This window comes from Oncorhynchus masou, chromosome 22 (genome assembly GCF_036934945.1).
Source record: "Oncorhynchus masou masou isolate Uvic2021 chromosome 22, UVic_Omas_1.1, whole genome shotgun sequence".
Lineage (NCBI taxonomy): Eukaryota > Metazoa > Chordata > Actinopteri > Salmoniformes > Salmonidae > Oncorhynchus > Oncorhynchus masou.
In genome coordinates, this window is record NC_088233.1 from 12,386,084 (window position 1) to 12,412,807 (window position 26,724).

Here is a 26,724-nt window from a genome sequence, read left to right on the forward strand (position 1 = left end):
GGCAAAGTCAATGTTACGCTTCCCTGATGCTAATTACTGTCTCTTTACATACTCTGATTACACGCTTGGATTGACAAGCATCAAGGTTATCCTTTAGTGTCAGGTTAGTGTTACTCAAAGGTGAATGCATAGTTGAATGCGTGTGCAATGCTTTGAGAGCAAAGGACTTCTTACAAAGGTCGTCACTCTAATCAGCCTGCCAACCTGCCATGTAGGTTCGGGCTGGCTATCCCTGTGGAGTTGGAAGAGTCAGAGTTTTTCATATCCTCTATTTTGAGGTGTTGTGGGAAATCCTAATTTCACTGAATATTTAATGAAGCAGAGTGGCATCCAGATTCAGATTCCACGTAAGTGGAACAGGAAAATATCCTCTTTCTGCTGTACAAATAGTTTCCTTCTGGGTTTGTTTCTTTCAGCAGTGGTGGCAGAGACTTCCAGTATTATAAGATAGCTAGCTAGTTACCCTGGAGGCTTCTCAGATGATCTGATGAGAAGAGAGAGATAAATTGAGGCTGTTCTGAGGGCAAAAGGGGGTGCAACTCAATATTAGGAAGGTGTTTTTAATGTTTTGTACACTCAGTGTATATATTTTTTGTTTTTTGGGAGTGGAGGCAACAATTTAACAGTGGTGGTACGCCACTACTAAATGAATATAGGAGAAACACTGACTGCACAGATCAGATGCCGCCAGTGTGTATCTCTGGTTGTGAGATTCAAAGAAATATTCAATACGATTATTTATATGTGTTATAAGTACATTAGCACTGATGACCTGAAAAACAGGGGGAGTGAATGGGGCACCATCAGCATGCTCTAAATTACCTACTGCCAAAATCACCTTAAAGTAACTGGCAGCAAACCACGTCATTAAGAGACAGACACAAAGCACCCTGGGAACTGATTTGTAATCGAAGAGAATAAAGTTTGCTTTGCTTGAGGTCGAAATGATTTGGGTAGAGAGTCGGAGCATGGGTGAACTATATTGTCGAAGACAGCTCAAGTTCAGCTCACAAAGGTTATTTGGGTCCAATTCAATCAGACCCACAAATTCAGTTTTCTGTGATTTTGATTCAAAGTGTATTTCTTCAATTATGCAAATATACAGTACCAGTCAAAAGTTTGGACACAACTACTGATTCAAGGGTTTTTCATTATTTTTTACTATTTTCTACATTGTAGAATAATAGTGAAGACATCAAATCTATGAAATAACACATGGAACCACCAAAAATACAAATATATTTAAAATTCTTCAAAGTAGCCAACCTTTGCCTTGATGACAGCTTTGCACACTCTTGGCATTCTCTCAACTAGCTTGACCTGGAACGCTTTTCCAACAGTCTTGAAGGAGTTCCCACATATGCTGAGGACTTCTTGGTGGCTTTTCCTTCACTCTGCGGTCCAAACCATCTCAATTTTAAAAGGCCAGGTCATCTGATGCAGCACTCCATCACTCTCCTTCTTGGTCAAATAGCCCTTACACAGCCTGGAGGTGTGTTGGGTCATTGTCCTGTTGACAAATTAAATGATAGTCCCACTAAGCACAAACCATATGGGATGGCGTATCGCTGCAGAATGCTGTGGTAGCCATGCTGGTTAGCTGTGCCCTGAATTCTAAATAAATCACAGACAGTGTAACCAGCAAAGCAAACCCACACAATCACACCTCCTCCTCCATGTTTCACAGTGGGAACCACACATGCAGAGATAATCCGTTCAACTACTCTGCGTCTCACAAAAAAAAAAAAAAATCTCAAATTTGGACTCATCAGACCAAAGGACAGATATCCACTGGTCTAATGTTCATTGCTCGTGTTTCTTGGCCCAAGCAAGTCTTCGTATTGGTGTCCTTTATTAGTGGTATCTTTGCAGCAATTTGACAATGAAGGCTTGATTCACGCAGTTGCTTAACAGTTGATGTTGAGATGTGTCTGTTACTTTTACAGTTAACTCTAATGAACTTATCCTCTGCAGCAGAGGTAACTCTGAGTCTTCCTTTCCTGTGGCGGTCCTCACGAGAGCCAGTTTCATCATTGCGCTTTATGGTTTTTGCGGCTGCACTTGAAGATTCTTAAAAAATTATTTTTATGTTCCGCATTTACTGACCTTCAAGTCTTAAAGTAATGATGGACTGTGGTTTCTCTTTGCTTATTTGAGCTGTTCTTGCCATAATATGGACTTGGTCTTTTACCAAATAGGCCTATCTTCTGTATACCACCCCTAGCTTGTCACAACACAACTGATTGGCTCAAATTTATTTATTTATTTATTTTTATTTCACCTTTATTTAACCAGGTAGGCTAGTTGAGAACAAGTTCTCATTTGCAACTGCGACCTGGCCAAGATTAAGCTTAGCAGTGTGAATAGACAACACAGAGTTACACATGGAGTAAACAATTAACAAGTCAATAACACAGTACAAAAAAGGGGAGTCTATATACATTGTGTGCAAAAGGCATGAGGAGGTAGGCGAATAATTACAATTTTGCAGATTAGATCAAATGCATTCCACAGATTGTTTTACAAGGCACACCTGTTAATTGAAATGCATTCCAGGTGACTACCTCATGAAGCTGGTTGAGAGAATGCAGAGTGTGCAAAGCGTAACACTTTAGTTACTACTTGATTCTATATGTGTCATTTCATAGTTTTGATGTCTTATCTATTATTCTACAATGTAGAAAATAATAAAAAATAAAGAAAAATCCTTGAATGAGTAGGTGTGTCCAAACTTTTGACTGGTATTGCACGTCTATTGATCTCTCATTTCCACCCAATTATAGCAATTTAGTAATTTGATTTGAACACTTAATAAAAATAATTATGAAGGATATACTCTGCATAATTAATGATATGCATTGTGATGGGAAAAACCCTGCCTTTTGTTTTCCTTTCAATGTGAACTTCAAAAGCAAAAAGCATCAACCACAAGTGCCTGTTTAAGAGAAGAGTTCTCCTAAAACAAAGTAATAATCTGCATTTGAAAGGAATAAATAATGGATTTCCAATCAGGCATTGTTCAATAGAGCACGCTCCAACAGTAAGTGCTCCAACGTAATTATGATTGCATTACATTAGGTGGTTCCTCCTACCCAATATTGGGGGTTGTTGTCACTGATGTATTCAAGTCCATCTAAATCCAAATATTGTGTTAACGATGAATATTAAAGGCAGAGCCCAGTGACAGGTTAATGTGGAAGCGGGGGTCAATGACTGGTTAAGGTTAGAATACATAAGAGGGAAATCACAATTCATACGTTTATGACAGGATAGCACATTATTAACAACATTAGATTTATAGAACATGTATTGATAGTAAGTAACAGCTCCTAACAAAGTCATTAATTAACAAGAAGTAGATTCAAGTGCCATTTTATCAAGAGCAAATGGAACAACTGATCTGGCTCATTTTATTTTCAATCTGATCAAATATTGCACTGCATAAGAACATAGATAAAACATTCCTGATGAAAGTTTAAAAGTGGTTTCTGATCACAAGAAGTGACATGGACTCCTCCACTGCAGGCTACCAGACTAGGGGCTTGACTGGCTCAGTTGTCTCTGTGAATAACACACAGAGACTTTGACAGACATGACAGTATAATCATGGGTGATGTGGACAACAAAATACTGTTTCCTTTAACAGAAGAAGCAAAGAAAAGAAAAAGTGACTAACTACAAAACCAGATTGCAGAGCAGTAATATATTTCAGGATGAATCATCTAATGTAGGCCTGCTACGTGTAGGGTTGTCTTGACCTGCTGTCAATACAAGCCCACTTGAAATGTATTTCAAGGAATTTAAGCTGAATTCTGGTGAGAGGGAATAAATGAAACGTAAGATGACAAAGTAATTATTTTCCATGCGTTTCATTAATGTGACCCAATGTCACCTTGTTCTCGGACAGAAAAAAAACACACAGAAAGCAGAGCAGAGCCATAATGAGATGTTTGGCCACAGGCCTTTAAAAGGAGAAATGATGCTGTCACTCTGCCGTCATGACAACTGCCCCTGTGGCACTGAATCACTGACACCCTCAATGTCCTGTATGTTTCACAGAGGGCAAGGAGGAACTAGTTGATCTGAGCATTTACCTTACCAAGTCTATTCTCTACACCAGTGGATTGAGTTCTGATGGATTTTTGGAATAGCCAGTACTTTATGTAGTATATCATATTGTCGTCTCTACCTTCTTGCCCTTTGTGCTGTTGTCGGTGCCCAATAACATTTGTACCATTTTTTGCGCTGCTACCATGTTGTTGCTACCATGTTGTTGACATGTTGTGTTGCTACCATGCTGTGTTGTCATGTGTTGCTGCCTTGCTATGTTGTCATGTGTTGCTGCCTTGCTATGTTGTTGTCTTAGGTCTCTCTTTATGTAATGTTGTCGTGATGTGTTTTGTCCTATATTTATATCTTTTTAATCCCAGCCCCCATCCCCGCAGGAGGCCTTTTGGTAGGTCGTCATTGTACATAAGAATTTGTTCTTAACTGACTTGCCTAGTTAAATAAAGGTAAAAAAATGACAAATAAACATACCAACTTATAAATGTGGTGGCATTTCAATAAAAAGGGAAATGTAATGTGTTGTCTGGCTGTGAATTTTGTTGATGATGTCTATGAGCAGAACGTTCCCTGCTGTGTGTGATTGTAATGTATACACAAGGAGCCAGGAAGTAGGTGCAGAAGGTGTTTAATAATAAGAAACGTAAGATAATACAAACCAGGAGAAGCGTACTGGGGGCCCCTCAGGGGTAGTGTGCTCAGTCCCCTCCTGTACTCCCTGTTCACTCATGACTGCACAGCCAGGCACGACTCCAGCACCATCATTAAGTTTGCTGATGACACAACAGTGGTAGGCCTGATCACCGAGATAGCCTATATGGGGAGGTCAAAGACCTGGCCGTGTGGTGCCAGGACAACAACCTCTCCCTCAACGTGATCAATACAATGGAGATGATTGTGGACTACAGGAAAAGGAGGACCGAGCACGCCCCCATTCTCATCGACGGGCTGTAGTGGGGCAGGTTGAGAACTTCAAGTTCCTTAGTGTACACTTCACCAACAAACTAACATGGTCCAAGCACACCAAGACAGTCATGCGCGACAAAACCTATTCCCCCTCAGGAGACTGAAAAGATTTGGCATGGGTCCTCAGATCCTCAATAGGTTCTACAGCTGCACCATCGAGAGCATCCTGACTGGTTGCATCACTGCCTGGTGCGGCAAATTCTCAGCCTCCGACCACAAGGCACTACAGAGGGTAGTGCATACATCTCAGTACATCACTGGGGCCAAGCTTCCTGCTATACAGGAACTCTATATCAGGCAGTGTCAGAGGAAGGCCCTAAAAACTGTCAAAGACTCCAGTCAGCCAAGTCATAGACGGTTCTCTCTGCTACCGTATGGCAAGTGGTACCGGAGCGCCATGTCTAGGTCCAAAAGGCTTTGCATTGCCCCCTCTTTTACGCCACTGCTACTGTTTGCAGTCACTTTAATAACTCTACCTACATGTACATATTACCTCGACTAACCGGTGCCCCTGCACATAGACTCTGTACCGGTACCCCCTTTACATAGTCTTTTTTTTTTACCCCTTTTTCTCCCCAATTTTGTGGTATCCAATTGTTTAGTAGCTACTATCTTGTCTCATCACTACAACTCCCGTACGGGCTCGGGAGAGACGAAGGTTGAAAGTCACGCATCCGATACACAACCCAACCAAGCCGCACTGCTTCTTAACACAGCGCACATCCAACCCGGAAGCCAGCCGCACCAATGTGTCGGAGGAAACACTGTGCACCTGGCAACCTTAGTTAGCGCCCACTGCGCCCGGCCCACCACAGGAGTCGCTGGTGCGCGATGAGACAAGGATATCCCTACCGGCCAAGCCCTCCCTAACCCGGACGACGCTAGGCCAATTGTGCGTTCGCCCCACGGACCTCGCGGTCGTGGCCGGTTACGACAGAGCCTGGGCCCGAACCCAGAGTCTCTGGTGGCCACTGCGCCACCCGGGAGGCCCTCCTTTTATTTCTTACTCGTATCTTTTAAACTGCATTGTTGGTTAAGTAAGCATTTCACTGTTGTATTCTGCGCATGTGACTAATACAATTTGATTTGAATATAATACTGCCTGAAGACTGAGGGCTAAATAAAGGGGACGTAATCAAGGTTAATTATGAACTCCAGGAGTGCATAATGATGGGGAGCAGGTGTGCGAAATGATGGTTGCCAGGTGTGTGTAATGTGGGTTGCCAGGGCCGGTGGTTAGTAGGCCGGTGACGTTGAGCGCCGGAGAGGGGGAACGGGAGTAGGCGGGACAGTGATGATGTCATATTCCTGAGTCTCTTGGCTGCATCCTAGTGGGTTGTGTCGTAGCTGTATCAAAGTTTCCCCTCGGTACAGAGCTAGAATCAGCTTCCTCTCCCCCAATCCTAACTCTAACCATTTGTCCCAAAATATACTAAACTGACACAAGATCAGCATGTAGGGGCAACTTTACCCTATAACATATCAAACAATTGAGGTGACTATGTCAAATAGCAGAAAGTGCTGAATCATATTCCAACTGAAACCCTGACCGTCAATACATGCAATTCGGCTGATCTCCATTCCTCTTCTGGCAATATATTAAAAGTTACAACCCAATAAATAATTCAAACAAAGGTATAATAGCCTGTTCAGAGAAACATTTAATATTTATCCAGTTTGAAATTATAATCATATAACTACAAGGTACTTGATGTAAAAGGGTTCTCTACAACAGCAGAGTATTCAGGCAGCTAATAGCGCTGCTCATTAGTATGCGCCCAGTCTAGCCTCAGACAAAGAGAGAACCATGGTTCTGTACACTTTACAGCAGGCCATTTCAATCTTCTCTCACTCATATTCCTCGCTGTGGATCGATTCGGAATACAGAAACAAAAAAGTAGAAAAACTGTCCCTTTTATATTCAAATGAGAAGTAAGCCTATATGGGGAAATTGGATTTCTCAGAAATGAAAGTTCCTGATGGCAAATTGTTTTGGATTATCTTGGTGTATTAATATTCAGGCTATGAAGATCAGTTGGCTAGGCCCATTCTTCACTTCACAGCACAAAGGCAGGTAGAGTAGAACACTCAGTCCACAAAGGAACTGCACTAAAATGATGTTCTCTGTTCAGACTGACTCGCATTTCCATTCCAGTTTCAATGTTCAAACAATTCCCCTTTAAGCACGTTAAGGAATATCCTCCTTGTTAATTTACATATGAAAAGGCGCTGACGGATCACTAGAATTAGATGGTGATTTTGGACATTAGAAAAAGGTCCCAAGAACATTGATATGCCTTCCTCTGCCAGACAGACAGACAGAGGCAATCATAATTCAAATGAGGATACACTGAACATTACAGAGAAGAGAGAGAACTTTGCTTGACAATGTTAAGTATTTCAGCTCCTACCAAAATTCAATGGCCACATCCTCACAGAACAAGGGGAACTTAGAACAAGGGGAACCTACACAAAGTGTACAAAACGTTAGGAACACCTTAATATTGATTTGCACCCACTATGCCCCCAGAGCAGCCTTTTTTGGGCATGGTTTCTATAAGGTGTCAAAAACATTCCACAGGGATGCTGGCCCACGTTGACTCCAATGCTTCCCATAGTTGTGTCAAGTTGGCTGGATGTCCATTGGGTGGTGGACCATTCTTGATACATACTGGAAATTATTGAGTGAAAAACCCAGCAGTGTTGCAGTTATTGACACTCAAACCGGTGCGCCTGGCACCTACTACAATACCCCATCAAAGGCACTTTTTGTCTTGCCCATTCACCCTCTGAATGACACATACACAATCCATGTCTCAATTGTCTCAACGCTTAAAAATCCTTCTTTAACCCGTCTCCTCTCCTTCATCTGTAATGATTGAAGTGGATTTAACAAGTGACATCAATAAGGGATTATAGCTTTCACCTCAATTCACCTGGTCAGTCTAGGTCACGGAAAAAGCAGGTGTTCATAATGTTTTGTACACTAAGTGTATATACTATGTTATAACACCAAATGGCAATATCCTGTAACCAATCATATCCAAGTGAGAGGGTCAGTATCTGATTATTTAACTGATTCTTTAAACGGAACAGTATAAGAACCTTTATACACTTTGCAAGAAATTGAAATGATTCAAATTTCTCAAGTATGAATTTATTTCCCAAATAAACATTTGCATTTTTTGTTATGTAAGCCATTTAAAACTCAGAGAATCCAACATATTCAGTCACCTATCACTCAAAATCATTTAGCGTAATAAAAATGTCACCCCCTCCCAAAACAAAAATACTGCCAGTTGAAGCTCCAGGGGTTTATCTTCAGAGTTCATCTTTGACTAATATTACTTCTGGAGATTCAGTCATTTTTGGAAGTCATTTTGCCAAGCAGGTTCCCTTCAGTTAATCATCATGTAAACTTCCTGTTTTACAGTCTTCCAATCCACTCAGCGACATGCAAACCCCTGATGTAGCTGTCCCAGAAACCCACTACATCTGGTGCATGGGGACGGGACTGCTTATGCTGAGTGGCTGAGCTAAATGTCCAGGGCCGGTAAGTTGTGGATGTGAAGGGTTTAGGATGGATTGGGGAGCAAGCTGGGCAGAGTCTTTCTTCCCCCCCTCCCCCCTCTCTCTCTTCTGTTCGACATGAATGGTTCAATAAAGAGCTTTTAAAATGGCGGAGGCAGTGAAGGCTAGACTAGAGGGCCATGACAGTAAGTGTATCAGCATAACCAGGCAGAGATATTTCTACTTGGCTGCAACGTCCCCGTCCGGCCTCATGCTGAAGGGCTCCAGGCGTTCGCACTCCGGCAGCAGGTTGTTGAGCCTCTCCATCAGGGGGACGGTCTGGTCAATGCCCATCTGGATACGTCTCAGGATCATGGACATCTCGTTCACCTTCTGGATCTGCTCAGCGTACTTAGCATAGCGCTTCTGACGCTGCTGCATGATGCTGAACAACGTCTCCACAGACAGGTCCATCTGGGAGGGAGGGAGAGAAAGTGTGAGATCATTCTAACAACTTCAGATTGTCTTTATTTCAATAGACGTAGCATGGCTTCTTCCCCTCCCTTATCTATGCGCATATGAAACCCAAAGACAAATGAAAGAAGATGGAGGCCTATTGGGGAAGCTGTTTTCACCAGACTCCAGTCTGTCAGACTAGTGCAGATGAAGGAAAGGAGAGGTGCCTGCATGCACAGACAGGGGGAGGTGATTTTAACCTCTTTGATCCTCTTGACCAGGGCGTTCTGGTCGAAGGCCACGGCCTCGGCACACTGGTGCAGGTGGTCCTGGTAGCGGATGCAGAGCTGCAGCACCTGGGCAGAGTCCAGCCTCTCTAGACACAAACTGCTGGGGGACATCTGTCCGCTCAGCACACCTAGAGACATGGACAGACTGACCCTCAAAGCATAATCTATGATCACTCTTTCTGTCAACTTCATGGTCATAAAGGAATGTCTAGGCCTATCCATAATTGTACACATTCTCATATGGAACATTATTACAATACTGTAGACAGAGGACAGGTCTAGATCTTGATTAGAGGCCCTTAGCTTACCTTTCAACAAGGGCTGAAAAGTGGGGATTTCCTGAAGCTTGATGACATCAGGGTCATTTTGGATGTTGCGCAATGACTGTGTCCCCTGAGCCACCACCACAATGTCGTCCATTTTAGCCTTCTGCTTCGCTGGAGAGGGCACCACTGCGACGACAAAGCATTTCAATACATTTTTCCATCAATAGTAATTGTTTTTGTGTTGAAAGATAGCTAACCGCTAGAGAGGCTCCTAAAAAAACAACATGAGAATATGGGCCCTGGTCAGCAATAATGAACTAAATAGGGAATCATTTGAAACATCCTGCAAATATGAAACAATGCACTTTTAACCAATGTTCCCTCAAAAAAAAATTCAGCACTGAGCACATTTCAGGTCTGCTGAGCGCAAATTGAACGTTGTGAAAATTCTGTGCAACTTCCAACGCATGTTTACTGTGAACACTGAGGCTGTAAACGTTTTTAATTACAGTTATAAAAGGTGGCCAATAAGGCTACTGTGCCTACTTGATCATAATGTAGGCTTACCAGAGAGGACTACCATCAAAAATAATTGCGAAAACATTTTAACATGGAAATAGTTGTTCTAGCATTCAAATCAAATGTTATTAGTCACATGCACTGAATACAACAGGTGTAGACCATACAGTGAAATACTTACTTACGGGCCCCTAAACAACAATGCAGTTTAAAAAGTATGGATAAGAATTAGAAATAAAAGTAACAAGTAATTAAAGAAGAGCAGTAAAATAACATTAGCGAGACTATATACAGGGGGGTACCGGTACAGGGTCAATGTTCGGGGGCACCGGTTAGTTGAGGTAATATGTACATGTAGGTAGAGTTATTAAAGTGACTATGAATAGATGATAACAGAGAGTAGCAGCAGTGTAAAAGAGAGGGGGCAATGCAAATAGTCTGGGTAGCCATTTGCTTAGGTGTTCAGGAGTCTTATGGCTTTGGGGTAGAAGCTATTTAGAAGACTCTTGGACCTAGACTTGGCGCTCCGGTACCGCTTGCCGTGCGGTAGCAGAGAGAACAGTCTATGACTAGGGTTGCTGGAGTCTGACAATTTTTAGGGCCTTCTTCTGACACAGCATGGTATAGAGTTCCTGGATGGCAGGAAGCTTGGTCCCAGTGATGTATTGCCAAGCAGTTGCCATACCAGGCAGTGATGCAACCAGTGATGCTCTCGATGGTGCAGCTGTAGAACCTTTTGAGGATCTGAGGACCCATTCAGCCTACAGTAGCAACCAATGTGTGGTGTTTGATCTCAAAACAAGCGAATCTACTAACAAGGGCTGTTGTGGTGCCCGTATTACCGCCACACTGGCGGTCACGAGACATGAAGGCAGTCAAATTCCACATGACCGTTTAGTCTGGTAACGGTAACTAGGCTTCTCCAAGCGCTGATGCTGCTGATCATTAGTAGCCTACTAAACTTGCTAAACTTGCCAAATGCCTGGTACTCAGCACTAGCACTCAGTAGCCTAGGGGTTAAAGCATTGGGCATTGGGCCAGTAACCGAAAGGTTGCTGGATCAAGTCCCCAAGTTGACAAGGTAAAAATATGTTGCCTGCCCCTGAGCAAGGCAGTTAACCCACTGTTCCCCACTTTCCTCCCAAAGTAAGCACTTGTTCACCTCCTTTCACTGACTTGAAAGGAAATGGCTGGATGTCGATTAAGGCAGCCCTCCGCAACTCTCTGATTCAGAGGGGTTGGGTTAAATACGGAAGACACATTTCAGTTGAATGCATTCAGTTGTACAACTGACTAGGTATCCCCCTTTCCCTATGCAACTGACTAGGTATCCTCTTTCCCTATACAACTGACTAGGTATCCCCCTTTCCCTATGCAACTGACTAGGTATCCCCCTTTCCCTATACAACTGACTAGGTATCCCCCTTTCCCTATGCAACTGACTAGGTATCCACCTTTACAACTGACTAGGTATCCCCCTTTCCCTATACAACTGACTAGGTATCCCCATTTCCCACTCTTATTGTCCCTTTAAATCACTCTGACATAATATGATAAAAAGACAATTTATTATCACTTGTGAAGAATGATGCCCAGTATAAGAAACAATGCCTTTTTGTTTGCAACTTTTTAGAATCATAGTCGCACACCTCATGTGGCCTAGCCCATAGGCCTATATTTGTTAATCAAGTTTGTATCACAACTAAAAGTGCCCAAATAACGTCTTAAAATTAAGCACATTAATCCACTTTACAAGGGGTGTAGAGCCTAACTGGCATATAAGGAGCACGTGAGTTTCACGTTTGGAGAAGATAATTTTCACCCTAAAAATGCACCTTTTATAATAAAAGCATTACATGCACAATTGCATTTGCGGTCACTTTTGATAATGGTGTTTTCCACTAATGGAACATTCACGCTTGTAGCCTACTACCATGAGTGCATTGCTGCACTTATAATGTGAATAAATAGCCTAATAGTTTATCAACATTTTAAGTTAAATGCTCTGATCTGTTGTGTCAGCCACATTGCATAAAACATGTTTTTTTGATGCTAGTGGTTGTATTAATTTGGGATCTATCGCATCCCACAACTGTCCCAGACTATGTTTGGAATATTTATTTCTCGAACAGAATAGGTGGACTTTTGTACTATGTGGGATAGTAGATTGACATAGGTTAGTGCTTTTGCTGTTTGTTTGGCCTACTCATCTTGTAGGCTGACGAAAAGTAAATGTGGACAGTTCTTCCAATATCTTCAAGATGCGCCTCGGAATTGGATAAGGATGAGTGCAGTTGCGTCCCTGATGTGCCCGTCTTCACTTGTAGCCTGTGAGAAAGACCTGATCAGGTGACGGAGAGTCATGTGAGTGAGAGCAGCTTTGGATTGCGCAGTACACTCAGGGAAAAGGGCACAACGCAGCACTCGGCCGCAAAAAGTATGTATTTTTTAGGGTGCATTAAGGCCCCAAAGGGGATGCTGCTGTGAAATTCGAACCATTATCAAGTACTTGTCAAATTGTGAATGAGAGACTATTGAAGTGTGTACAGCCTGCGCAAAAAAACAAAGCAGAGCTCATGCCTTTCAAGCAACTTTTTTCAAATCATCATTAGTCGCATCATGCAGCCTTACAATGTATTAAATCAAAGCATATAGCCCAACATTTGTAGAACAACTAAAGTTAAATAACTCTAAAATGAATAACTCTTTTCTACTAAATGAACTAGTGTTGCCCACATCCACTTGGGCATCAGGACCTAACATAAGGACAACTCAGAATATGCTATTGTAACGGATGTGAAATGGTTAGCTTAGTTAGCGGTGGTGCGCGCTAAATAGCGTTTCAATCGGTGACGTCACTTGCTCTGAGACCTTGAAGTAGTGGTTCCCCTTGCTCTGCAAGGGCCGCGGCTTTTGTGGAGCGATGGGTAACGATGCTTCGTGGGTGACTGTTGTTGTTGTGTGCAGAGGGTCCCTGGTTCGCGCCCGGGTATGGGCGAGGGGACGGTCTAAAGTTATACTGTTACACTATTATTTTCTTCCGAAATAGACTACATTTTCTTCATACCGTGCTTCTTTAGACCTGTCTAAAATAAATAATGGATTTATTGTGACGGTATAGACTATATTACATGGATTTATTCAACTTTTTTAAATGACTTGTAGGCTGTGTGTGGAAGCCTGGAGATGCTAAATGTGTTTATGTTAATTAACGGTCAATTACCGTGAGAATGACAGTTATTTTGTTGACAATCACCAGCTGATGAAATTGTGACCACCACAGCCCTACTCACAACCACAGCTGTAAACACAATCCAGTTCAAAGTGAATGGCACAGATCCATATATTGTAATTGTCTATTTGCATATAGGCCTACTGCAGCTCTGATTGGTTATGCCACACCGGTCTGTGTAGAGTACAGGCTGAGTTGTGGGCACAACAGAATCCTTCTCTGATGTGTTCTGCCTACAACAAAATATCTTGCATAGTTCATTTTGATTCAGTATGTTGCATTGGAAGTGGCTAATATTGGGTTGATTCGATCACAATTCCCACAATAAAAGGAAACATTGACAGTGTTAACAGGGAAAACTCTAGAAAATTGAGTGAAGTTCAATCTTGTGCTTCTCTCAGTGGGCTGATAGAAAAAAATAATGTCAAGTACACATTTGAGTATCCTATGTGCAAGAGTTAAGGGAATAATATAGCATTAGAACTTTGTGTGTCAACGGCTACGTCTCCTTCCTCCCAAAGTATGCACTTGTTCACCTCCTTTCACTGACTTGAAAGGAAATGGCTGGTATAAGGAATATGGTTTTGAGTTGTGGAAAGTAGGGAACGTGTACACTTCAGGATAAATAACATTACTGGGACGCACACAGACCAGTGGTGTAAAGTACTCAAGTAAAAATACTTAAAAGTAACGTTACTACTTAATTCGTTTTTTAGCAATGACATTTACTTTTGATTCTTAAGTATATTCCAAGTCAAATACTTTAAAACTTTTACTCAGGTAGTGTTTTACCAGGTGACTTCCACTCGAGTCATTTTCTATTAAGGTATCTTTCCCAACACTGCAGACAACCTGCCGGTCCTCCCTTCTTACCCGAGGAACTGTAGTCGGTGTGTTTGTGCTCAGAATCACCGCTCTGCTCGGCCCCCATGGTGTCAGTTATGTTATGGCTTCAATTCACCCCCCCAGGAGACCTACATCCAAACATAGAGAAGTTAGTTTTCAAGCGAACGTTAGCTGTACCACGCAGACATTGGACTGATAAACACGCCACGTTAGCTAAGTTGCTGTTAGCTAGCTTAGCACATCTCTTACCTTCGTTGTGTTTATCTTGTTCTGTTAGACCACGCCTGTTTTGATTGCTATTATATTTTTACCATCATGATAGTTTCATAATGTAGCAAACTATAATTAATTTAAGTAAATATGTTAACAAGCTGAAAGATATAGAACTAGCTAGCTACTTCCGTAAACACACAACCACCCCTCTTCTTCTTCTATGCTATCATTGCGGTCAGGAAACAATCGTTTAAGTGCATGCTGCCATCTACTGTGCTGGAATGTACGATCAATCATGATCAATTCTGTACTACCATGAAAATAAAATTAATATAAATCCCCACTACTACTAATGTAGTGATCACAATATAGTAGCCATATCTAGGAAAACCAAAGTTCCAAAGGCTGGGCCTAATATAGTGTATTCTGACTGAAATTATTGCAACACTTAACAAAGAGCTGCAGTTAGTTTCATCAATCTACACACAATACCCCATAACGATAAAGTGAAAACAGGTTTTTCAAATTTTTGGCGATATATATAACAGAAATACCTTATTTACATAAGTTTTCAGACCCTTTGCTATGAGACTCGAAATTGAGCTCAGGTGCATCTGGTTTCCATTGATCATCCTTGAGATGTTTCTTCAACTTGATTGGATTCCACCTGTGGTAAATTCAACTGATTAGACATGATTTGGAAAGGCACACACCTATCTATATAAAGGTCCCATAGTTGACAGTGCATGTCAGAATAAAAACCAAGCCATGAAGTTGATGGAATTGTCCATAGAGCCCTGAGACAGTATTGTGTTGAGGCACAGATCTGGGGTAGGGTACCAACAAATGTCTGCAGTATTGAAGGTCCCCAAGAACACAGTGGCCTCCATAATTCTTAAATGGAAGAAGCTTGGAACCATCAAGACTCTTCCTAGAGCTGGATGCCCAGCCAAACTGAGTAATCGGGGGAGGAGGGCCTTGGTCAGGGAGGCGATGCTCCCCATCCAACCTGACAAAACTTGAGAGGATCTGCAGAGAAGAATGGGAGGGAGAAACTTCCCAAATACAGGTGTGCCAAGCTTTTAGTGTCATATCCAAGAAGACTCAAGACTGTAATTGCTACCAAAGGTGCTTCAACAAAGTACTGAGTAAAGGTTCTGACTACTTATGTTAATGTGATATTTACATTTTACATTTTTAATACATTTGAAAAAAATTGAAGATGGAAAAAAATATTTAATCAAGTTAGAATAAGGCTGTAACATAACAAAATGTGGGGAAAAATCAAGGGGTCTGAATACTTTCCGAATGCACTGTATGTAGTGTATGTGGGCTTTTAGTGGGAGTGTCAATGTAGTGTGTGTGAATGTATGTGGGTTTTTAGTGGGAGTGTCAATGTAGTGTGAGTGTGTATATCACAGGAGGCTGCTCAGGGGTGGACAGTTAATAATAATGTCTGGAATGGAGTGCCATTACTATGTCTAGTGAGTGTGCATAGGGTCAGTGCAAGATAGTTTGGGTACCATTAATTTACTATTTAGCAGTGTAATGGCTTGGGGGTGGAAGCTGACTCGGATCCTGGTGGTCCGAGAGCCAATGCTCCGATACAGTTTGCCGGACAATAGCAGAGTGGACAGTCTATGGCTTGGGTGGCTGGAGTCTGGCAATTTTTCGGCCCTTCCTCTGACACCGCCTGATATAGAGGTCCTGGATGGCAGGGAGATTGGCCCCAGTGATGTACTGAGCTGTCCGCAAGGGCGGTCAAGGGCGATGCATTTTCCATACCAAGCTGTGATGCAGCCAGTCAAGATACTCGTTGGTGCAGCTGTAGAACGTTTTGAAGATCCGAGGGCCCAAGCCTCCTGAAGGGGAAGAGGCGCTATATTGGTGCATTGGAACACTGGGATGTGTTCAACGTGATCATTTTGCGGTCGATCTTATGGCTCAGCAACGGTTTCAGATGGACGACCGACCACAATAAGCAACTCAGTAGATTTACTGAGTGAGAATGTTTCTGTTTTATTCTCACAAATACTAATCTGTGTTCATTAAATATTTAGTGTTAAATTAGCTATGAGACAATGAAATGAGAACAACAGTGACAATAACAACAATCTTTGAGAATCTTAAATTATAGGCCAGGCTATATACATGTTTTCTGCAACATGTTATGCATACAATTTATGTACTAGATATTGTTCTTGTGATTATAATGAATATAAATAACTCAATATGATTGACAGCACAGGGGAGGGCCCTCCATCCATATTAAGATGAGGTAGAATGTGATCTGTAATGGAGTGAAGCTGGAGACTTCAATAGCGGGTATACCTGCCTCTTCAAATTCATCACTGAAGGGGTAGTCTTTGTGCTTCAGCCCCCTATGGGAAACAAACAGCGGAGGACAGTCACACAGAGATACCAAAGATCAGTTGAGGCTTTAAAAATGGATGTATGATCACGTTTGACAGAGGTGATTGGCACTATAATTACGTATGAGAGCAGAGGAAAGACTCTGTAGTTCCTGTTCAGTGATAACATGGGGTCCTTATGTCCTCTTTGCTCAGTTCAAAGTCAAACACCTGGAATGAAAACCAACATCTACAGTCTTTGAAAACAGAGGGAAAACTGCATCAACATTGAAAAAAAGTTCCAGAACATTACTGTAAACATCATCTTTCATGTCTTTAAATCCTCTCACAATGGGCAAGTTCCTTTTGCATCATCCTGTGCCGTGGGTAGGTGGAGATTTCACTTCAGGACCAATGGAATGGTCTTAAATGCACAAACTCCACCCAACCGGGCACCAGGCGACGCAAAACGAACTCGCCCAATCATTCTAATGTACCTGGAGGTTGTCCAGGTACATGTGTTGGGGCGTGGTGGATTTTGGAATTACACACACTTCCCTTTGGACCAGAAAACGAAGCAGCACCTAATAGGATGGGCCCATGATGAGATTAAGGGATAACACAGAGCGAGGTTCATAGACACTTTACCCATTTTCTCTATGTAGTTAACAGTTAGACTATGTTACTGTGGCTCTCACTTTACCTGAGATATAGTCCTCTGGTGCTTCTCAGTTATGTCCTTGATGTTTGGGTCTTGAAATAAACAGGGGTTGTCTGGTTTGACCCTAATACAAGAACATCAGATCAGACAGTTACCGTAGAAACTTACGAATAATGTGTGTGTGTGTGTGCAACATTTCCCTCCATGTGTCTGTACTGTGTCTATCCGTGTGTTGTTTACCATGGCCTGGTAGGTAACCCCAGGGGGCTGTATGCTATGACAGTGATGCCTTGGGAGTGACAATAGTTGATCAGCTTTTTCTGGGACAGATATGGGTGGCACTCAATCTGGTCAGAGCAGACAGGGTGTAACGATGTGCACTGAGGGTCGGGAAGCAAGTTCAGGGAGTGAGTGATGTAATCAAAAAACAAAACAACAACGCACAACCATGAAACTGAAACAATGACGCCTCAGGAAGGAACCAAAGTGGCTGGCATATATAGGGCAGGTAATCAAGGAGGTGATGGAGTCCAGGTGAGTGTCATAATGCGCGTAACGATGGTGACAGGTGGAACTCCCATATTGACCTGGGAGAGGCGAAGGTGGAGAGCCATGCGTCCTTACGAAACACGACCCTGCCAAACCGCACTGCTTCTTGAAACACTGCTTGCTTAACCCGGAAGCCAGCTGCACCAATGTGTCGGAGGAAACACTGTACAACTGGCCATCTAAGTCAGCGTGCATGCGTCCGCCACAAGGAGTCGCTAGAGCGAGATGGCCAAACCCTCCCCTAACCTGGACGAAGCCGGGACAATTGTGCGCCGCCTCATGGGTTTCTCGAATTCCAGGCGACAGACCCAGGGATCGAACCCGGGTCTGTAGTGACGCTGCGCCACTCGGGAGGCAGCCTACTACATAAGTTATAGTATGGTTACATTGACATACTAATGCGATTATTGTGGATAATCAGATTAATATAATAGATGGATTGAAAAGTTTACATTCTTTGCAAGGAGACATTTCTCTAATAATCCTGAAACATCTGAAAATTAGGCTACTATGATAAATGCAGAAAATCGCCAATCAAAATATAATTGTTCTACCACAGCAACCCTGTTATTTTTGGGAAGAATATTGGATTCTAAGTTTATGTGAAAACAAATTCTAAGGTGCATACATTCAGTTGTTCAAGACCCTCACTTCACTCCTGCTAAAGAGGGAGGCTTGCTTGGGTTGTTGCTAGCACATGCGTAGATCAAATACACAGCTGGAACGCTGATGAAGGTGTTTACATGTCCTAGTAATTCGAAAGATTGCTCAGAAAACCAGGTGTTTTAATCGGCGTATGCTTACTTCGATTTTGACCTTTCTGACAATTAAGATAAGCAGCAGTGTTTACATGACTTTTGCATAATCTGCATACTGCCATAATCAGTTTAATATTGAATTATTGCTGTGCATGTAAACATACTCAATGACACTGATTAACTCTGAATACCTGTTATGCTCATTTAAAGATCATAAATTTCAAGTGCTATTTTGGGCTGGGAGAGAGGGCAAAGAGCACCTGGTTGTTGGCAGGTTTGTTCTTGAGGCCTGGCGTGTTCAGAATGGATTCAGTTCGATGGCTGTTGAAATTGGAGATTCCAATGGCTTTTACCAACCCTGCATCCACAAGCTCTTCCATGCCCCGAGAGGCGCTGAACAGACAGAACACCCAAATGGAAAAGGGTGTGAGTGATGATGTAAAAAAATGACCCAGAAATCGTCTTAATTTAACTTTCTGTCATTCTCACCTCCCAGGTATCCAGGAATCTGGTTTCCACGGCAACAGTGAATCCCTCGCTGTCCACGAGCTCATCCCTAATCTACAACAAAACAAGATATGATTGAGTGATGATCCGTGCATATCACACCCCCAACATTTCATCAAAGTGTGAAAATGTGTTTCTAAATTATATATGACAAAAAGGGCTGAAGAAATTAAATAAAAATGAAAGTGTGAGCAAAATGCATTTGTAAAGGCAAGCCATGCACTATAAGCTTTAAATACAAGCATTTCATGAGAACAAAAATAATAATTTATTCAGTTCAAATGTTTATTACAATATTTTACAAGAGACAAGTGGTGAGGATATTTCAAATACATGTTGAAACAGTATGCATGTCAAGAAAATTAATTCCCATTGGTTTTCGTGGGTGAGGTCGAGGTCTAGATAGTCCAGTTTAAGGTTACTCAAGGTATTCTGACATGCTGCTCTAGCCAGAGACCTCTTATGGAAGGTACACCATAGCTGGTGGAGAGAGAAGCACAGGAATGGCAATCTGGATTGATTGGGGCTGCATCCACAACGGCCCAGGCTCCCCATATAAGCCACTACTTGTGGCCAGATCAGACAGTAGTGCACTATGGGTTATAGGGAATAGAGTGCCATTCGGTGACATAGCCTGGGAAACATTCTCAAGTAGGCTACATCACCAGAAAGATTCTATGGAATAACAGTATTCACAATTTGACAATCACTTCCATCAATTCTCACACACACAGTATGCTATGAATGAGTGTGACATTTGAAGTAGCACCTTGCTGATGACGAACAGCTCCTCTCTCTTTACAGTACCCTCCTGGATCATAGCCTGGATGCCCTTTCCCACCTCATTCTGGTAGCGGAAAGCCCCGTCAATGAGTCTGTAGCCAGCAGATGGAAGCCTTTACTGCCTCTCCTACTTTAGCTGGAGGAGACAAAGACACAGAAGGACTGGTAAAACGCTTAGTTCGGGTGAAGAACATTTTTGATTCAATGCATAATTAAGGAGATTATCATCCATTATTTCCTATGATGACTGAGTTTACTGATGGAATTTGACCCCTATTTAACCTGCCAGTAAATATGTAAGCATGTAAGTCCAAGGGGGTTCACACTAAAAAAGGAATGTATTCATGCACAATGATTCATGATATTTAATTACATGGTATACATACATTTTCATTGTATTAAAGTACATTAATAATATCTCAATGTTGTTGAGAGATTCTGCATGTCATTGCATTTCTCATGTGGAAAGGTGAGTGAAGGAAGCAAGGAAGCGCACAAGGCTTTTTAGAGCATTTAAAACATTGTATCAAGTATTTACATACTTGCAAACCTGTACATATCAAGGCACATTGTCATTGACATTACCCGAGGTAAAGACAGATTCAGGTTGGATATTCGACGGATATTCACCTGTAGTTTTCCTTACATTCACCAACAGCAGTTAGGGACCGTCAACATAGTGACAATCAAATGTTTCACATTTCAATAGCTCTCTAACCATTACTCCTAACACTTTCAAAACTGCTTCTAGCTATTTAACCCGATGCCATAGACACACTTTGCACACACTTTTCTTTTGTCGGTTTACATCTCACACCATTTTAAATGACTTATTTAAATTTCTGAAATTCAAAAGCACCTTGATCATGTGACCCACACACCTCAAAAACGTTTAATAATGTAATGTGTGGGCCTACACATTGCACACCCTTTTGTTTGTCCATTTGCATCTTATGAGATTTTACGACCATTTTAAAAACATTAACATTTCAAAAGCTCCTTAGTCTTACGACCTACAACCCTCAAACTGCTGTCAGAATATCCACTGAGTAGCCTTATATGTAGCACAACCTTTTGTTTGGCCATTTTAATCTCACACGATTTTACATTAATTTTCAATGTTTCTAATTTCAATAGCTCCTTGAACATGTGACCTACTGGACTCAAACAAGGTTCAGAATGTACACTCAGTGGGCCTACACATTGCACACCCTTTAGTTTGTCAATTTTCATCTCACACATTTTTACATACATTTTTCTAACATTCTAATTTCAATAGTTCCTTGGCCATGTGACCTAATGACCTTTGAAAAGGTTCAGAATGTCCACCGAGTACTCTTCTATATTGCACATCCTTTAGTTTGTCCATTTTCATCTCACACTGTTTTAATGTCAATAGTTCCCTGGTCATGTGACCTACAACCCTCAAACTACTTTCAGAACATCCACTGACTAGCCTTATACATGGCACACCCTTTAGTTTGTCAATTTTCATCTCACACGATTCTACATTAATTGCCTGCTCTGCTCCCCTGAAGGACAGTGTCACTCACACACCTATTCAGTTCCTGACCTCCAGACAGCCCCCCATTGACCTGGACACCTCTGACTCCAGGCCTCCATGCCTACACTCCCTGCTCGCCTGCTTGCCCTCTCCCTGGGCATGAGAGTGTATAGCTTACTGCCTGGAACTACAGACCTCCAGGCCTCCACACCTACTCTCCCTACTTGGTGAACACCCCTCTCACTGGGCATCATTGGGTCTCGGAAGGGGCTCAGCCATCTCCATAACTTTGCCCACCAGGCTAACCTGGGGTACCCACACTTAAGCAATCCTCCCCGGACACGAAGACGTCTATATTCAAGCTGTCAGGAACCACATGCATCTGGTAACCCAAAACAGGCTCTGTGCACCTGGTGACCCGCCCTCTTTTTTTCCACTCAGAGACACAAGTCCCCACTCAAACCTCCATGGCCCCCGTGTCCGGACCCCCTGCTTGGACTCTGAGTTTCCCCCGCCTTGATAGAGGCCGCCTCGTGCACCTGGTGACCCTTTGACTTCCACAGCGAATCCTAACCTGACTCACAGTCCCACCAGAGGACGAGCCCCGGCGGATGGGCAACCACCACCTAGCCCACTATCTGGTGGAGGAAGATGCCTTCCATCCCCAACAAAAGCTTGGATCGAGGGCTGACTTTCAATAGATTGCATCGAGTGAGCTGCTCTGCTACGTACGAAACCCTGACCCAGAATCTGGTCGTCTACAAGTGATTTAGCACCAGGTTCCCCACAAAATGCAGTGTGCATCAGGAGAGGGGCTGCAACTCATCCAGGTGCACCCCAACCCCGTCACAAACGGCTCTACTCATCTGCCAAAAGAGGCAGGTTATCTCGGGCCAACCGAAGATCCGTGGTGCTACGGTATTGTTACGTTTAGGGTGGATTCTGACAGAGGCATTCAGTCATAATCCCACAGATGGTAGCTTTGCACCATTGGCTCCTCAGCCATGCACATACACAAAATGTGCTTGGGTGATTTGAGTGTGACCACGACAGGTGGGTACGCTCCTTTTGAATTTCATCAAGTTGATATTCAGTGATCCGTGCCCAGAACCTAGGCCTCTTCTGGCCGTTTTATGGGTCCGCAGCAAATCAATGGGCATGGATAGTACTACCCACATCAGATATAGACCTCCCTCCCCAGACAAGCTGGAGATACCTCTCCCCACTTTGTAGGGCATGATCCAGATCCATGCAATGCCCTATAAAAATGGGTTTAGTCTCCGCCTCGAGTCTACTGAGCGTAGAGGAGACCTCCCCACCTACAATGTGTGATGTCCCACACTCAGGCAAGCCTGAGGCCTGGTAGTGTCAGCTAATGGTAAGGCACATGCCATCTCCACTACATGTTCCAAGGAGCGTGGAGGAGAGCTCCCACATAGAATATGTAGAGTCCCGCACCCAGGCGGACCTGATACCTGGCATTGTCCATAACCGCTAAGCATATTCCATCTCCATTTAGTGCTCCACTGTTAGCGGGTCCAGTCAAAGCCAGCGTTCGATTCAAACCTTTGCGGTTTAGAGAGAGGGAGACGCGTCTTTAAACGTTTCACCACAGCCGCTCTGTAGTACACTTTCATCAGCCATCTCCCAGGACTAAACTCCCCACTCCCAGCCAAAGCTGGGATGCGTTCGAGCCATCATTCTCTGATTGGCTTCCTGTCAAGGTCAGGATTCGTTTACAAGAGCCCCGCAGCAAATCATTGAGTCTGGTGGAACCGGCCTCACATTTTCATGTTTGACCAAAAGCCCCATATTCCAGGACCGACTGCCGCCTTCCATTAACGATCAAGAGCCGTCACCATCTGCAGGACTCTCTTTGCTCTCTTTGCGTACGGACTAGTACCGAGGTAACTCCCGTTTGGTTTGCGTCCTTTACGACACCTGAAAACATGTGACATACAGGGAGCGATTGGAAGAGCCCTGCTAGAGGGCTGCCTCGTTATCTCCCTTACTAAGGCTAAGGACTCCTTAAGACAGTCATTTACTCCCACCGTTTACCCGCGCTTCATTGAATTTCTTCACTTTGACATTCAGAGCACTGGGTAGAAATCACATCGTGTCAACACCCACATCGGACCTTCCCGGTGCTTTGTTTTAATTAATCAGTCGGATTCCCCTGGTCCGCACCATTTCTAAATCATCTGCTAGGCGCCGTCTGATGCGACCCACCGGAGACCCAGCATGAACAGGACCGGTGAGACTCGTAGGAGGGGAGATCCATGAGAAGGGGGCTAGCGCGCGTCCAGAGTCACCGCCAACTGACCCAACCACCCACCAGTCCGCCTTCGGCCCGCCGATGGACACCACCTCGACGAACTCCCACACGCAGGCCCTTGCGAGAGAGACCGCGAGATGGGCCGCACAGCGAACTTCCAATGGTGGCGAGAGGAGGGCGACGGAGCGACTGCTCCCCCAGACGCGGCTTGAGCCCCACTTCGCACCCCAGCCCGACCCAGCCCTTAGAGCCAATCCTTTTCCCGAAGTTACGGATCTGACTATCCGACTTCCTTTACCTACATTGTTCTAACATGCCAGAGGCCGTTTACCATGGAGACCTGCTGCGCGAGATTTACACACTATCCCAGGATTTTTTTGTGTGGAATTTTTACTCCGTTTTCTCCCCAATTTTGTGGTATCCAATTGTTTTAGTAGCTACTATCTTGTCTCATCGCTACAACTCCCGTTCGGCCCCGGGAGAGACGAAGGTTGAAAGTCATGCGTCCTCCGATACACAACCCAACCAAGCCGCACTGCTTCTTAACACAGTGCGCATCCAACTCGGAAGCCAGCAGCACCAATGTGTCGGAGGAAACACTGTGCACCTGGCAACCTTGGTTAGCACGCATTGCCCCCGTCCCGCCACAGGAGTCGCTGGTGCGCGATGAGACAAGGATATCCCAACCGGCCAACCCCTTCCTAACCCGGACGACGCTAACCCGGACGACGCAATTGTGCGTCGCCCCATGGACCTCCTGGTCGCGGCCGGTTACGACAGAGCCTGTGCGCGAACCCAGAGTCTTTGGTGGCACAGCTGGCACTGCAGTACAGCACCCTTAACCACTGCACCACCCGGGAGGCTATCCCAGGATTTTCAAGGGCCAGCGAGAGCTCACAGGAAGCCGCTGGAACTAAGACGCTTTCCAGGGCTTGAGCCCCTCTCTTGGGGCGAACCCATTCCAGTGCGCCCTGCCCCTCACAAAGAAAAGAGAACTCTCCCCGGAAGCTTTCCTCAAGTCCTTAGGAAACTGTGCAGTATTTAGTTTTTTATGTATTATTTCTTATATTGTTAATAATTCAGAAAACCTTAAGTGTTATTACATACAGCCGAGAAGAACTATTGGATATCAGAAAGACATCAACTTACCAGGATAACCAGCACTACGACCAAGAATCCGACTTTCCCAAAGTCAATCCTTCGGAGAGGGTGCCGGAGCGGTCTTCTAGTGGGGCTAGTCCCTAGTTAACAGAGTCGACAAAATTAGGGCAAGAGTTTCCAAAGAGATATTCGGGATTGTAACATACTCTGTTTCACAGAGACATGGCTAGCTGGGGACATGCTGTCGGAATCCGTACAGCCAATGGGATTTTCAGTGCATCGCGCCAACAGTAACAAACATCTCTCTAGTAAGAAAAACATACAAGAACTCAAGTCCTTTTGTTCACCTGACCTAGAATTCCACACAATCAAATGCCGACCGTATTATCTCCCAAGAATACTCTCCTCGGTTATTGTCACAGCCATGTATATTCCCCCGCAAGCGGATACCAAGACAGCCATCGAGGAACTTCACTGCAATCTGGAAACCATATATCCTGAGGCTGAATTTATTGTAGCAGGGGGTTTTAACAATGCTTATCTGAGGGCAAGGCTACCTTCTATCAGTATATTGATTGCAGGGTCGTCAAAGACGGTACAGTATGAAACTCTCTGGGATGACTTCACTAGTTACCACCACCACAAAGTGATAAACACGCCTATTTTTACAATTTATCTTCTCAGCGATATGACGTAGATGCAGAAAGTTAACAGCATAGTGGGTACAATTTTCACAACAACTAAGAGCGTTGAAGTGTGAGGCTCAACTTATCTGCTGTTTTGGTGCTCTGGCTACCACGTTGTGAACAGTTTGAAGCGAACCCATGCACATGCGCAGATATTGTGCGTGATTGTGTGAGAGCAAAAGTCTTGCATCTTGCTCATCTAAATATCTCCAGTGCTGCTTGGGGCAACCTGATTTTGCTAAGTCTATGGCAGCAGCCCAAATGCAAAGTGGACAGCCCACGGCCCTAAACCCTTAGCACTCAAATTATGTTAGACATCATCTCATCCGAGTGTACCTTAAATGTCCTTTGCCCAAGCGAGGGAGAGTGATGATCGAATGCAACGTCCTTGATGGAAATCTTGAAGTTGAGCTTAAAAAACACCAACCTAACGCTATTAATGTAGCAAGCTAACGTAGCTAGCTAGCATTTTGTCAGGTAGATAGCTAAAGTTACGATACTTAGCTGGCTAGCTAATTTTATAACTTGTTCATTTATTCCAATACATTTCAGAATTCCCCAAAATATGTTTATGAAGCTAGCTACGTTTTATAGGCTCCTCACTACGAGACTAAGCCAATTTGAGCGGCACTCCCATTTGGCAACACTAAAATAAATGTCATCTATATATTTGTTTTGCAAGCCAGTATCATAATTGTGTCTCACATCCCGAATATGCTGCCATGTTGATAAAATTTGACACTTCGCGGCAACCGGAGTTTGACTACAGTTTGCATTGAATTGTGGGTCATATCAGCCCCACAAGTAATCAAAGTTCTTCACTCGCTCCCTTGAGCTAAATTGAGGGCCGAGGGGGTAATGTTTGTGAATTGGACCTACACTTAAGATGGCAATCAAACTGCATCCTGTTTCGAGAGAGAGGTATTGAGCTCATGGGTTCCTGAGTTCTTCTGCAAAAAGATATCCAACTCTAATTCTAAATGTAGATCAACGTGAATATTTTTGCAAGGACTTATAGAGGATACTAACCTCAACATCAAAACCTTCAATCCAAATCAAAATTCCATAGCTAAAAGCGTGATTTTGGACAAAACTATCTAAATGTACTAATACTAGTAAGGACTATCAAGAAAAAACTTCTAACAAACCTGCAGAAGAAACACAGTGGAACCTGTAAATACTATCC

The 26,724-nt window shown here is 43.4% G+C and overlaps 2 protein-coding genes across 2 annotated transcripts; both read right to left on the reverse strand.

The window, feature by feature from the left end:
- Positions 1 to 6,674: 6,674 nt before the first annotated feature.
- Positions 6,675 to 14,586, reverse strand: LOC135509024 (BLOC-1-related complex subunit 5-like). The gene is made up of 5 exons (XM_064929315.1): positions 14,400 to 14,586; positions 14,178 to 14,278; positions 9,596 to 9,739; positions 9,258 to 9,415; positions 6,675 to 9,015 (listed from the first exon to the last, which is right to left on the reverse strand). The coding sequence occupies exons 2-5, from the start codon at positions 14,233 to 14,235 to the stop codon at positions 8,782 to 8,784; spliced, it is 594 nt and encodes a 197-aa protein (XP_064785387.1). The 5' UTR covers positions 14,236 to 14,278; positions 14,400 to 14,586; the 3' UTR covers positions 6,675 to 8,781.
- Positions 14,587 to 16,891: 2,305 nt separating this feature from the next.
- On the reverse strand, positions 16,892 to 19,062 carry LOC135508641 (aldose reductase-related protein 2-like). Its single transcript, XM_064928882.1, has 5 exons — positions 18,943 to 19,062; positions 17,616 to 17,722; positions 17,418 to 17,499; positions 17,231 to 17,298; positions 16,892 to 16,964 (listed from the first exon to the last, which is right to left on the reverse strand). Exons 1-5 carry the CDS (start codon positions 19,060 to 19,062, stop codon positions 16,892 to 16,894), a joined length of 450 nt encoding a protein of 149 aa, XP_064784954.1.
- Between the last annotated feature and the right edge of the window lie 7,662 nt (positions 19,063 to 26,724).